The sequence below is a fragment of the Nuphar pumila genome, chromosome 2, assembly GCF_984573655.1.
Source record: "Nuphar pumila chromosome 2, dmNupPumi1.hap1.1, whole genome shotgun sequence".
In the NCBI taxonomy this organism is placed as follows: Eukaryota; Viridiplantae; Streptophyta; class Magnoliopsida; order Nymphaeales; family Nymphaeaceae; genus Nuphar; species Nuphar pumila.
In genome coordinates, this window is record NC_143250.1 from 91158975 (window position 1) to 91171683 (window position 12709).

At 36.4% G+C, this 12709-nt stretch overlaps 1 protein-coding gene across 1 annotated transcript in view; it reads right to left on the bottom strand.

Annotated features, from left to right (window-relative positions):
- The window catches only part of LOC149846071 (Leucine-rich repeat protein kinase family protein), a 50613-nt gene extending 38255 nt beyond the window's left edge, over positions 1–12358 (bottom strand). The window contains exons 1-3 of the mRNA XM_089996152.1: positions 11972–12358; positions 11435–11567; positions 11170–11241 (exon numbers count right to left, since the gene is read on the bottom strand). Coding sequence (XP_089852278.1) covers positions 11170–11241; positions 11435–11567; positions 11972–12113 — 347 coding nt within the window. The 5' untranslated portion in view covers positions 12114–12358. The remainder of the gene's footprint in view (positions 1–11169; positions 11242–11434; positions 11568–11971) is intronic.
- Between the last annotated feature and the right edge of the window lie 351 nt (positions 12359–12709).

A 12709-nucleotide genomic window follows, 5' to 3' on the forward strand; every position in this document is an offset into this window, starting at 1 on the left:
TATGTGGGAGCATGCTGAAACTAACTAGTTGTGTGTATAGTATGTGCTATATCAAGTCTAGTAATTGACAAATAAGAAAGAGCACCAATAAGTTGCCGATAAGGTGTTGGATCATCAAGAGGCTCCTCATCATCAATTTTCATTTTTACATTTGTCACTTTGGAAGTATCAACCTTCTTGTAATCCGTGATACTAGACCTGAGAACAATATCAAAAGCAAATTTAAACTGAGATAATAGATACCCTCTAGGAGAATAAGCAACCTCCATACCTAAAAGGTATATTAAAAAATCTAAACCAGTCATTTCAAAATTAGTTTTAAGAATTCGTTTAATATTTTGAACTCCTTATTTGTCACCTCCAATGATGATCATATCATCAACATAGAGGAGCAAAATGATAGTACCTACATCAAAATCCTTAACAAACAAAGCAGTGTCAATCAAACAAGATCTAAAACCAATACCAAGCATAACTCTGTTAAATCTATCATACCAAGCTTTGGGAGCTTGTTTTAAACTATACAAAACCTTTTGTAAATGAAGGATCTTCTCTTGAAGAATGCCCATACTTGGGGGTGCCTTCCTGTGCACCTATTTAATAAGATTTTCATTAAGAAATGCATTATTAATATCCATTTGATATATAAATCAGTTCTTAAGTAAAGCAACTGCAATGAGGGTTCTAACAATGGTTATACGGGCAACAAGAGTAAAAGTTTCTTCATGTCATACTCTTGCGAATATCCTTTGGCAACTAGTCTCACTTTGTATCTCTCAAGGATCCCATCGCTCTTGGTTTTTATTTTATATACCCACCTACAACCTATGGGTTTCTTTCCTTGTGAAAGGTTTTGAATAGTCCAAGTTTGAGCATTTTCTAATGTTTCTAATTCTATTCTCAACACTTTAACCCATTCGGAATTTTCTTTGGCCTGAGCATAAGAAGATTCTATGTAAGAATGAATCATGGCTATGCATGCAAGGCTATGCATGCTTGATAATTCGAGGAGAATGAGTCATAGAATACAAATTTCGATGGAGGTTTAGATATTCTAGATGATCTCTTAGTTTGTAGTTCATTTTCACTTTCAAAGTTAGAAAATTTTTCAAGTGCATATTGTAATGAAACACTAGTGCAAAGAACAATGTTACAAAGTGACTACAAAGAATGCACAAGCACTTGAACAAGAAGCCACTAATGGGCAAAATACAATAAGCCACAAATGGCTAAGCACCACACACATACACAATATGAGAGAGAGATAATTTAAAAATATAACAAATAATATATTAAAAATGCTTATGAAAGCATTAGGAATGAAGGGGGCAAAGACCCCTATTTATACACCTCATGGGGACCAAGGGAGGGTTCCCAAAAGAGTTGTTGGGAGCTCCTTAATGGTCATATTTATAACCGTTGGGGAGGGTCCCAACGACTCTTAAGGGAGGAACCTTTTATCCCTTAATGAAATGGAAAAATAAAAATAAAAATAAAGAAAATGCAAAAATGTCCCTAGTGGACATGTCTATTTACATGAAAACAAAAAGACTAAATTGCACCTAGTGGGCATTACAAAAAGACAAAGAAATATATATATATATATATATATATATATATATTACACAAAACATAATATATATGTATAAACACACACACATATATATATGATAATCATATATTTTAACACCCTCTCTCAATGTAACGCCCTAAAATTTTGAACTTGTAAACTTTTAGAATGACTTGAAAAAAGACTAGAAAATCTTTTATTTTTCAAAATTTTTGTTTTAGTGAATTAGCAAAAACGATTTTTTTGAGAAAAGACAAGTTTACAACCTTGGGTGCATTAGCGTAAAACCTCCATTTCACAAAAGATTTGTATCTTCGTAACATCATTTAGAAACCATATGTATTTAGAAGATAAAATCAAGTGTATACAAAATGGCATTTCCCGAGGAAACCCTTATACAAAATTCAAAACACAAAAGACGTATCCAGGATGCAGAATGCCAGTAAAAACAGTGGGATCTTGAAGCCATCTTGCAATCGCGCCATCGCATGTCTCGTAATCCTAATCATCACCTATACCCATAAGATGGGTCAGTTTCGTGAAAAACTAGTAGGTGCACAAGTATGACAATATAGAACAAATCTATTATAAGCATTTAATTCATACATGATACGCAATTCAATAAGTAATGTAAACAATTCTAACATATGCATTTAATTCATACATGATATGCAATTTAATCAAGAAATGTGAGCAAGATAACTTTGTTTCGATATTAGCTGTCCTGCAGGTACGCACAGGAGCGAAACATAGAAACAAATGAGACCTATGTCACGGGGATTCAGCCAACCAGATATCGCACTCATGTTGACGCGATGCGGGTGTGCATGCGGGTGCGACACCGGGTGCGGTCAACCCGACCCTGGGTGTGGTCAATGCACACAGGGTCATAAATGTCTAAATTTTGGACTTTAAAAAAAGCCCTATGAAATGGGCTGAGAGGAGGATTTGGGAAAAAAAAATTTTGCCCTAATCCTCCCAACCTCGACGCTGCAACCCGTCTCCCGACGCCGACCTCGAGCTACCACCGAAGTCCGGTATGCATTCTCTCTCTCTCTCTCTCTCTCTCTCTCTCTCTCTCTCTCTCTCTCTCTCTCTCTCTCTCTCTCTCCGTAATATGCTGGTTCTGCCCACTTTCTTGTTCTCAGCTCAAAATCACAGTTTTTTGGTGTTTTTTCTCATATTCAACACCATAGATGCGATATATAGGTTTTGTTTAGTGGGAACCGGCTTTTGGATCACCGGAATCTAACCTGTATACAGGTTTTTTCGATGATTCAAGAATCAAAATCAATGGCTATGAAGTATGAAGGTATCGGTCTTTTTTTGCTCATAAAAACATATTTTTTCAGCAAAAAATCATGATCCAAGAGTCGATTCTCACTAAATCGAGCACGCTAAACACATCCAAAACTATGGAGAAGAATGGGGCAAAACGAGAAATGAGGCCTAATATGTTCAGTTCTCATATATATATATATATATATATATATATATATATATATATATATATATATATATATATATATATATATTTGGATTCCTTTAAAACTCTTATTTACATGTGTTTAATGCTTAATCCAAACATGTAGATATGTTTATAATTTCTTACTCACTAAGCAACATGCTTTGGATTGAATTAATTTAACAAATAGATAATATTTTAAAAATAATAAATAGTATTTTTTGTTATAATATTGTCATTTGAAAATATCACTAATTTATCGCAATATTTTCAAAATGTGGGTGATATTTGTGACACGCACACACACCAATTTAAAAAGAAAGCATAGTTGTTGGTGTTTTTCCTAAATCCGAACATGCATGTATTATAGATGTGTTTATCATGGCTTGTTACTAGAAAATATGCTTTGCTATCGAATTAATTCAACCAAAACATTTGATTTTTTATCACAAAGTTTTGCTGCAATATAGACTGTTAATTTTAATTGGATCTCTTTAGAAACCCATTTAAACATACAAGATACCTAATTTAATGCATGTTTTCCATTAAATAGACTATGAAGAATATATTTGCAGTTCAAGTTAAGTGAAAAAATATGTTTGCAGACTTTGCACTTATATATATTTTTTATAATCCCATGCTTAGGAGTGTCCACTTTGCATTAATATTATTGTTATATATTTTTCTCGTACCTTTCAGTATTTATTTATACGTACTACTACTATATTTTTTAGAACTTATTGTATATGTTATTGACCTTGCACTCAATATTACCAATCTCGATTGTGTGCATAATTGATTTTAATATAACATTTTTTTTGTTTTCAAGACAAAAAGGACGGATAAAGGGAAAGAACTTGCATCATCCTCATCCCCACATGTGAGTTCTGCTGCTAGTGTTACTAGTAGTTGTAGTGGGAGTGTTGATTCAAGTTCTTTAGCAACATGTGATGATGGGGGGCCACCATGGGCACATGTAGATAAGCTTGCAAAAACAAGAGAAGGTGATGGAAACAAGAGATTTTGATGCAAGCTCTGTGAAAGAGATTTTGTTGGGTCTTACACAAGAGTTAAGGCTTATTTGTTGAAGATACCAGGACATGGCATTTCAGGATGCAGAAGAATTGATGAGGCAATGCGAAGACAATACAAGAAAATATAAGATGAATAAGAAAAGAGGAAGACAATGAGTGATGCTTGTGCAATTAGTGTATCATTTTTAAGTCACCGAAAAGATGCTAAAAAAAAAGTAGATGTAGAAGGTAGAGGAAGAAGAACGATACAAGCATCATTCAATACATATGGAAGGGAAGAGATGGATAGAAAAGTAGGGAGGTATTTTTATTTTAGTTCACTACCATTTAATGCAGTTAGAAATCCTTATTGAAAGGATTTAGTTACTTCTTTGGCAAATTGTAATTTGATTGGTTATATACCTACAAGCTTAGAAAAACTACGAACCACACTTATTGTAGAAAAGAGGGCAAATGTTGAGAGATTGCTAGAGATTAAAAAATATTCATGGGAAATGGAGTTTCTATTGTTTTTGATGGGTGAACAGATATTCAAAAGTGTCCACTAATTAATTTCATTATTTCTTCTCATAGTGGCCCAGTATTCTTTAAAGTAGTTGATGCATCTAAGGAATATAGAATATAAAAATGTTAAGTATTTGAAGGGGTTATTTATAGGAGTAATAAAAGAAGTGGGTGATCAGAAAGTAGTACAAATCATTACATACAACGCTCCAGTTTGTAAAAGTGCAACATTGAGTTTGGAGAGTGAGTATCCTTATATTTTTTTGACTCCCTATGTAGCACACAACTTGAATATGGCCCTAAAGAGCATCTGCAACCCCAAAGAAGAAAAAAATTCACCAGCATATGCTCTATGTTCATGGATTGACGAATTAGAAAAAAATGTCAAAAGCATTAGGAATTTTGTTGTCAACCACCTTCATGCTAATGTTATATTTAGTAGGCATTCTGACCTGAAATTGTTGAATGACGCTAAAACACGTTTTGCGTCCATCATTGTGATGGTAAAGAGGATTAAGGAAGTGAATAATGCTTTGGTTAACATGGTGACAGATGAGAATTGGATATTCTATCGTGCTCATGATATTGTCAAGTCTCAAGAAATTAAGAAATTCATTGTTGATGATGAGTTTTAGGACAGAGTCATATACTTCCTTCAATTTACGCAACTTATTTGAGAAATGTTGAGAGAAGTTGATAAGAATGAGCCCATGCTTCACAAAGTTTATGAAATGTGGGATAATATGATTGAAAAAATACAAGTTGTAGTTTTCAAGCCTCAAGGAAAAAAATCCTGCATTTGATGATTCAGAAATTTTTAACCATATTCGTTCAATTTTAGTGAGAATATGGGATAAAAGCAACACTCATTTGCATTGCATGGCACATTAACTTAATCCAAAATATTATGCAAAAAAATGGCAGAAAGGTGGTATTGGTTGTGTCCCTCCAAATTTAGACTCAGAGCTATCAAGCCATAGAAATATGTGTATGAAAAGACTTTATCCAGAATCACATATTCTAAATCAAGTCACACAAGAGTTTGAAAATTTTGCATCTTCAAGATTATATAGACAGGCATTACTAGCGAGAGAGAAGGAGAATATAGATCCTATCACATGGTGGTCAACATTTGGATTAGAAACACCTCTTTTCCAATGTCTTGCATTGAGATTGTTATCTCAGCTTGCTAGTTCATCCTGTTGTGAAATAAATTGGAGCACATATTCTCAAATCCACGATATGAAGAGAAACAAACTTAGCAGCAAGCGTGTAGAGAATTTAGTATATGTTCATTCTTATCTTCGACTATTTTCGCGAACCAATGATGAATACAAGTACTAATTGCTCTCTTAGTTATTTGACTATTTCTTAGTTTTTTCATTTAAATATACTTGTATTTAACATTTTCAAATTGGGTTTGTAATGCAAAGAAGGATCATCCAAATTTTGGGATGTAAACCCAAAAGAGTGTAACTTAGAGGGAGAGCATGATTTTCACATTACAAACATGGATTTATCTGAGCTCAGTCTTCCTTTTTATGATGCATTTGATGATGAAGCAGAAAATTATTAGGATCCATTACCTCATCGTCATATACATTATGTAGGATATACTTTTGGTATATAATTATGTATTGTTTGCTTCTTTTGATAGTATACTATATAATTTAATTCTTTTCTGCTTTACTTATTTGATTGTTTCTATAATATATTTAGGTTGATTTAATTATGGTGTTAGTTTTTATGATGTAGAATACAATTATAGATTGTTAATTTGATTTATTGTATGCATGATGATGATTGATGATATTATGATAATTGTTTTTTATTTCATTAGTGTTACTGTTGTTAACTGTTAAAACTTAAAAATTATATATATATATAATTTTTTATATTTTTGCCCTCCCGCACCCTTGTACCTAAGTTTTTTTAAAGTGTCGCATCGCCGCACCCGCACCTGCACCCATGTGACATAGACTGAGACTCTTTGAAGGTTTGTTATGCTATGTATTTTTAATACCCCGAACAGCTAGCTGGGTCCGTTCTTAAAGGGACGGTCGGTGACCAAGAGAGGATTCCCCAAAGGCATACGTGGCAAATGATGCATCCAACTTCTGCGAAAGTTCAATGGGATCTACCACCTAGGATAATTTTTAGTAATCTCGTCTCCTAACTCCGATGACTGGGGTTACCGAGGGGTAATTGTTAACAGCCTGTCCATCAGAGTTTTTGTACCATCTCATCCTCTCTCTTGAAGGAAAACAAAAGGTGATCATCATCATTATGTGATTTCCACATTATGCCCTTCATACGCTTCGAGGTTACACGAACCTCTCATCCAATCATCGTAGTACAAACATGGCATGCATGTCTAAAAGTAGAACTATGATAAGAGGGGTAACAGTTTCTCAAAAGAGACCCCAACTCAATGTTTCGTAAAAGAAACGATGCAACTATTTAATTTAGTTTGACATGATTTGGTATTTCCAACTATTTTTATAACATTGTGCAATTTGCACGATACGAGATTTGGTACGAATTTCTCATCCAGTTATTGTAGTATCAACATGTTGTGCATCTCTCACGATACTGCTTACGATAAAAGGGGTATGGGTTTCTCAGCAGAAACCCCATCCAAACACACTCCCATGCCCCAAACGGGGATATTCGGGTTATATCGGATAAAAAACCGAGCTTGTAAAACATTTCTCTGTAATGTGCCAACTTGGGAAGACTTAGTTGCAATTTTAGCAACCCTCAAGTGTGTAGAATTTGCTTCGCCAAACTACGTGTTTGGAAAGCTGGATTCTTGCAAAGAATCCTATTTTTTAAAAACTCTAGCGCTCATGCGCAAACTCGTGTCCTTTGAAAATGAGCAAGTGGGAAATAGATAGGATAGAATACGCACTTGCGTGTCTTATGAGGTTGCATTTATGTAAGGATTATACATATATTACATAATACAGACCTATGCACATTGCAGCGTGACGACAAAGTATAAATCAAGACTCAATGTGTGAAACCACACATCAAGCTAAAAAGTGTATAAGCAGTGCACGAGGTACGAAACTGTACCTCGGCTAAATAAATGCATAAGCAGTGCATGAGGTACGAAACTATACCTCGGCTAAATAAATGCGTAAGCAGTGCACGAGGTACAAAACCGTACCTCAGCTAAATAAATGCGTAAGTAGAAGCCTGTGCACTAAAGCGCAGCGGCAAAGTAAATGACAAAGGAAAGGTCAGGGATCGCAAAACTGCAATCTTAAATTAAATGTGTAAGCAGTAGCCTGTGTACTATAGTACGGCGGCAAAGTAAATGACATAAAGGAAAGGACAATGATCACAAAATTGCGTCCTTGAGTTAAAAGCATACATGTAATATATATATATATATTTTGAAGTGCTGCCTAGCCTGGAGATGGCCCGGCCCATTTACTAACGGGCCAGGCTTTGGCCTGATTCATAACTGGCTCAGGTTTGAATAGCAGCCCATGACCCCAGCCCATTGGCCCAATGGGCCAATGTGAAGTGGGTCAGGCCCGGCCCAAACCCAACTAATTAGGTAAATAATAAATAATTGACAAGTTTCCATATACCCATCTAATCATCTTTCTAGTTTTTATAAAATTAATACAACTAATTAGGTAAATAATAATAGTTACCCAGTTACTATGCAATTAATTATTTTTTTTTATACTTATTAAATTTTAATAAATAGCTCAAGCCCGACCTGGCCCACGCATATAACGGGTTGGGTTTCGACCATGTAGCTAACAGGCCCAGGCCTAAAACCTTGACCCAAACCCGGCCCATGGCGAGTCGGGTCGGCTTGGCCCATCGGGCCACCCGGCCCGTTGCCCACCCCTAGTGGGAAGCATCCCAACGATTATATGGTGACCCATGTAGCCTATATAAAGAGGTAAATCCCCCCATTTGTTTCTAATGCTTTTCCTAAGCATTCTACATTAATAAATGATTATTTATTTTATGTCTTGTGTTCTTCTGCATATGTTCATTAATGTCTCTTATAATCTTGTGTTTTTTGTCATTGATTGGATTGTATGTTGTCCCTTTGAGGACGTGTGCTTGTGCATATTTAGGCTCGTTGTAGCCATTGTATGCACTTTATGCTTGTGCAGTGCCTTGCCTTTGTATTATCCCTTAGTGGAATTATGTTTGTGCTTGCGCACATTGTATTTTTGCTTTCCACTTATTTCATTACACCTAGGTGGGTACATAAATTTTGATACTTGATTTATTGCAAATACTAAGTAAAGTTCTAAAAGCTTTTGAGCATTGTAATCCCAAATTAACCTTTGAACCGCATACAAGTTGAAATAGTAAAGGACCATTTTCAGCTTAATCAATTAGTTTAATTTATTAATTGCCACCTAAGTCACACGGATTCGGCTAAAAGGTCGACGCACCCGCGTCGACACGCTCCGACACGGGTGCGGCTTCGGACACGGGGCGGACATGGACAACTAAGTGTTAGACTCGATCAATGCATTTTGGAATTGATTATGAAGAGACATTTGCACCCATAGCTCGGATGGTTACAGTCAGATGTCTTATCACTATTGCGTCTATTAAAAAATAGAATATTTTTCAAATGGATGTTAAAAATGCTTTTTTAAATGGTGACCTTAATGAAGAAGTTTATATGGACGCTCCACCAGGTATGAAAATTCTTAAAGATAAAGTTCTTCGTCTTCGAAAAGCTCTTTATGGATTAAAACAGGCTCCCAAAGTTTGGTATGACAGATTTAACAATGTAATGTTAGAAAATGGTTTTTCTTCATGTTATACAGATACTGCCTTATTTAACAGAAAATCTGATGCAGGTATTGTCATATTATTATTATATGTTGATGATATATTAATAACAGGTGATGATGTCAAAGGAGTCAAGAACATTAAATCTGTCTTGACTTCGAAATTTGAAATGTCAGACTTAAGTTTTCTGACATATTTCTTGGGAATTGAGGTTGCTTACTCTCAACGTGGTTATTTTTTATCTCAAAGTAAACTTGCTTGTGAGATTATTGACAGATCAGGAATTTCATATGACAAAATTTGTGAAACTCCTGAAATAGTGGGCTCAAAAATGAAGATTGATGACGGGATTCCTCTGACAGATCCCACTCCTTACAAGCAACTGGTTGGTTCACTAATGTATCTTAGCATCACCAGGCCTGATAGATCACATGTGATCTACATTGCCAGTCAGTTCCAACATGCTCCTACATCGGTTCACATGAGTGCAGTTCTTCGCATCATCAGATACTTAAAGGAAACTGCAAATAAGAGAGTATTTTTGTCCACGTTTTGGACTCAGTCAACTTTGACCGAGTCTATTTTTGTCCATTTATTAAAATTAATTTTAGACTCGGTCAACTTTGATAGAGTTTATTTTTGACAATTTATGATAAGTTTTGTTGTTATCATACTCACAAGCTTCTTTATGTGTAAATTTTGGAAGTTTGTGTTGTTACTTCAATAGAATTACTTTTTTATTTTTGCTTTAAAATTTACAATCTTATTATTGTTATATATATATATATAGCCGTGTCCCCGTGTCCAAAATTTTTGAAATTGCTCTGCACCCGTGTCGCACCTGTACCCGTACCTGCACCCACACCCATGTGACATAGATTGCCACTAGGGTATTAACTGGTTAGCAATTCGAGTCAATCTTACATGCATGTTGCAACAAGTTCAATGCATATTTATGATGGGTCATTATAATAATATTTTCCCCATAAGAATTTCAATCCTTAGAAAGCATCAAAGTTATCCCATCTAGTTCCATTTGGTCCATATAATTATGACCATCGGAAGTAATAGCAGCACTACACTATGACAAAATAGTGAATAGTCCACCATGGAAAACAGAAGTCCAAATTCACTGTAGAACTAAAGGTATCAACCAGAATCATGATCTTAAAGGCTATATATAGCTGCCAGGGTCAAAGCATTTACGTTGAGAATTGCACTGATAACAACCGATCAATTGTTCCATATTTACATCACGCAAATCTCTATGTAAGCTGATGTAAGCTTTAACCAAACTAAACTACTAAAGAAAGAATGACTCCTGCAGTTCCTGATCAATAAAGTTGAGTCTTGCCAAAGCTTCACTCTTTGAAGGTACACTTCAGCAACTACTGTGGTTTTGTATATTTTAAAACCATCATTTGACTTGTATTCAATTTTATATGCCCATTTGTAGCCAACTAAATTCTTGTTGAAACAAGTATCTGTAACTTCTTGAATGCTACATTGCAATAATGCAGTTATTTCATCATCCTTTGTTCCAACATAATGGGTTTCATGATGCTTGATGACAATGCTATGGTGTACTTTAATCTTCTACAGTGGTGGATTGAGTTTGCGTCATTAGTTGAGCATAACAAATAGTTGGTAGTGATCTTTCAGTCTATGATTCAAAGTATGGCTGAAAGGCAAAAAGTACACATCAAATATTATAAAGCAAGATTATGTTAACCCAGTCAGATAATAGCAATATTTTCCTGCTGAAAGTTACCCCAAGATAAACAAGTGTGCTTCAACACGGTAAGAGTACTTACAAACTAACCAAGAACTTGAGTTTAGTTATTGAGGGTGAAAAGTTTCCTGACAGTCCACTCGAAGCCAGGTTCCTGCAGCCAGCATCCATATGCCATTGTGAGATGAAGGGAATCGATCGTTTGGCTGAATGAAGGAGTCTAAAGGTTTTGTAGATTAAGACAAGCATAACAGAGCAATACGACATTTACAGACAGGAGGGTCTATGTCTAACAGCTGGTGGATACAACCAAAAGAGTCTTCAAGTGCGGATGTGAAGGCGCTTACAAGGACGTGACATGGCCGTCTCGGCAAGTGACATGGGACCAACTAAAGCATGGCGTCACCAAATGACTGTCCCAAACAGGAACCGCATTGCCCGAGTCATTCAGAGCCCACCTTAATTCAACTAAAGCTTCACCTACCATGCCAAAAAATCTTGCATCAAAATGACTTGTAATATCGCATTGCATGCGTTATAAGTTGCAATTAAACTATAAAGGGTATCCAAAATCCACGGTTTTCTTTCCAGAGTTAAGTTGTGTTTTCATGAGGTGGGTGTCGGTAGGAAGGATCTTTTAGAAGCCACACAAGGGAAGGGCAGGGAAGGAGGAACTTTCAAACATCCCCTTCGATTGGGGTTTCTGGTAACAGGGGTAAAAGTAAAAATAACTTCCCCTCCTGACGAAGCAGCTGTTTTGCATAAAATTATGTGCTTCAAGCTTAAGACCACAGTCTACGTTGCAACTCATTTGAAGCAAAGGCTTCTCCAACGTTCAGCGAATCGTCTTTGGGGGGTTGGCGGCTCCCAAGCCAGGGTCATACCTTCAACATCCGGCACAGCCGATGAATGGGTCAGGCCTACTCCCCCAAGCAGCACAAGCCAAGTCACTGTGGATGCCATTTGCAATCCCTTGAGCGGTAAGAACCGCTGTTTTTCCTCGCCAATTGCCGCCTGTCGTAGCATCTCCTTCAGTTCCAGAGCCTTCACAACTCCTTCGAAGAAGTCAAGGATACAAATTCCAGCTGAAGTTGCGGAGTGTTTTGATCTACAAGAGGTTTAAGCAGTGCCGCCCGCTTGGGTAAAGAATCAGATCACAATTGCTTAATGGACCAATCTTTGGAAAGTGAAGATGAGGGGTAGAGAAGGGAACCTCCAATTGTTTACTTTAACCAGAGGAATATGTAACATGCTTTTAGCCTCCATGAGAAGAAACCACGTCTCTCTCTCTCTCTCTCTCTCTCTCTCTCTCTCTCTCTCTCTCTCTCTCTCTCTCTGTGGAACCAAAAAAAAATGAGGGGGTAGTGGCGCTGAATCGAATACCCCCTGGTCCCGCTAGAATAGGATTCCCTCTTCCAACGATCACAAAAGCCAGAATCATAGCAAAACGACGAGTCACCAATCAGCCGACGCGAATTTTTACGACACCGTTTTTTCGCTTTGCATGGACGTAGTTTAGGAACGGGGCACTTTTGTTGCTCTCTCTCGCACGACACGAGGATACAATGCCTTCCCCCTCGCAAATCACAATTAACCAGACTCGACCTACACGGTCAACGTTG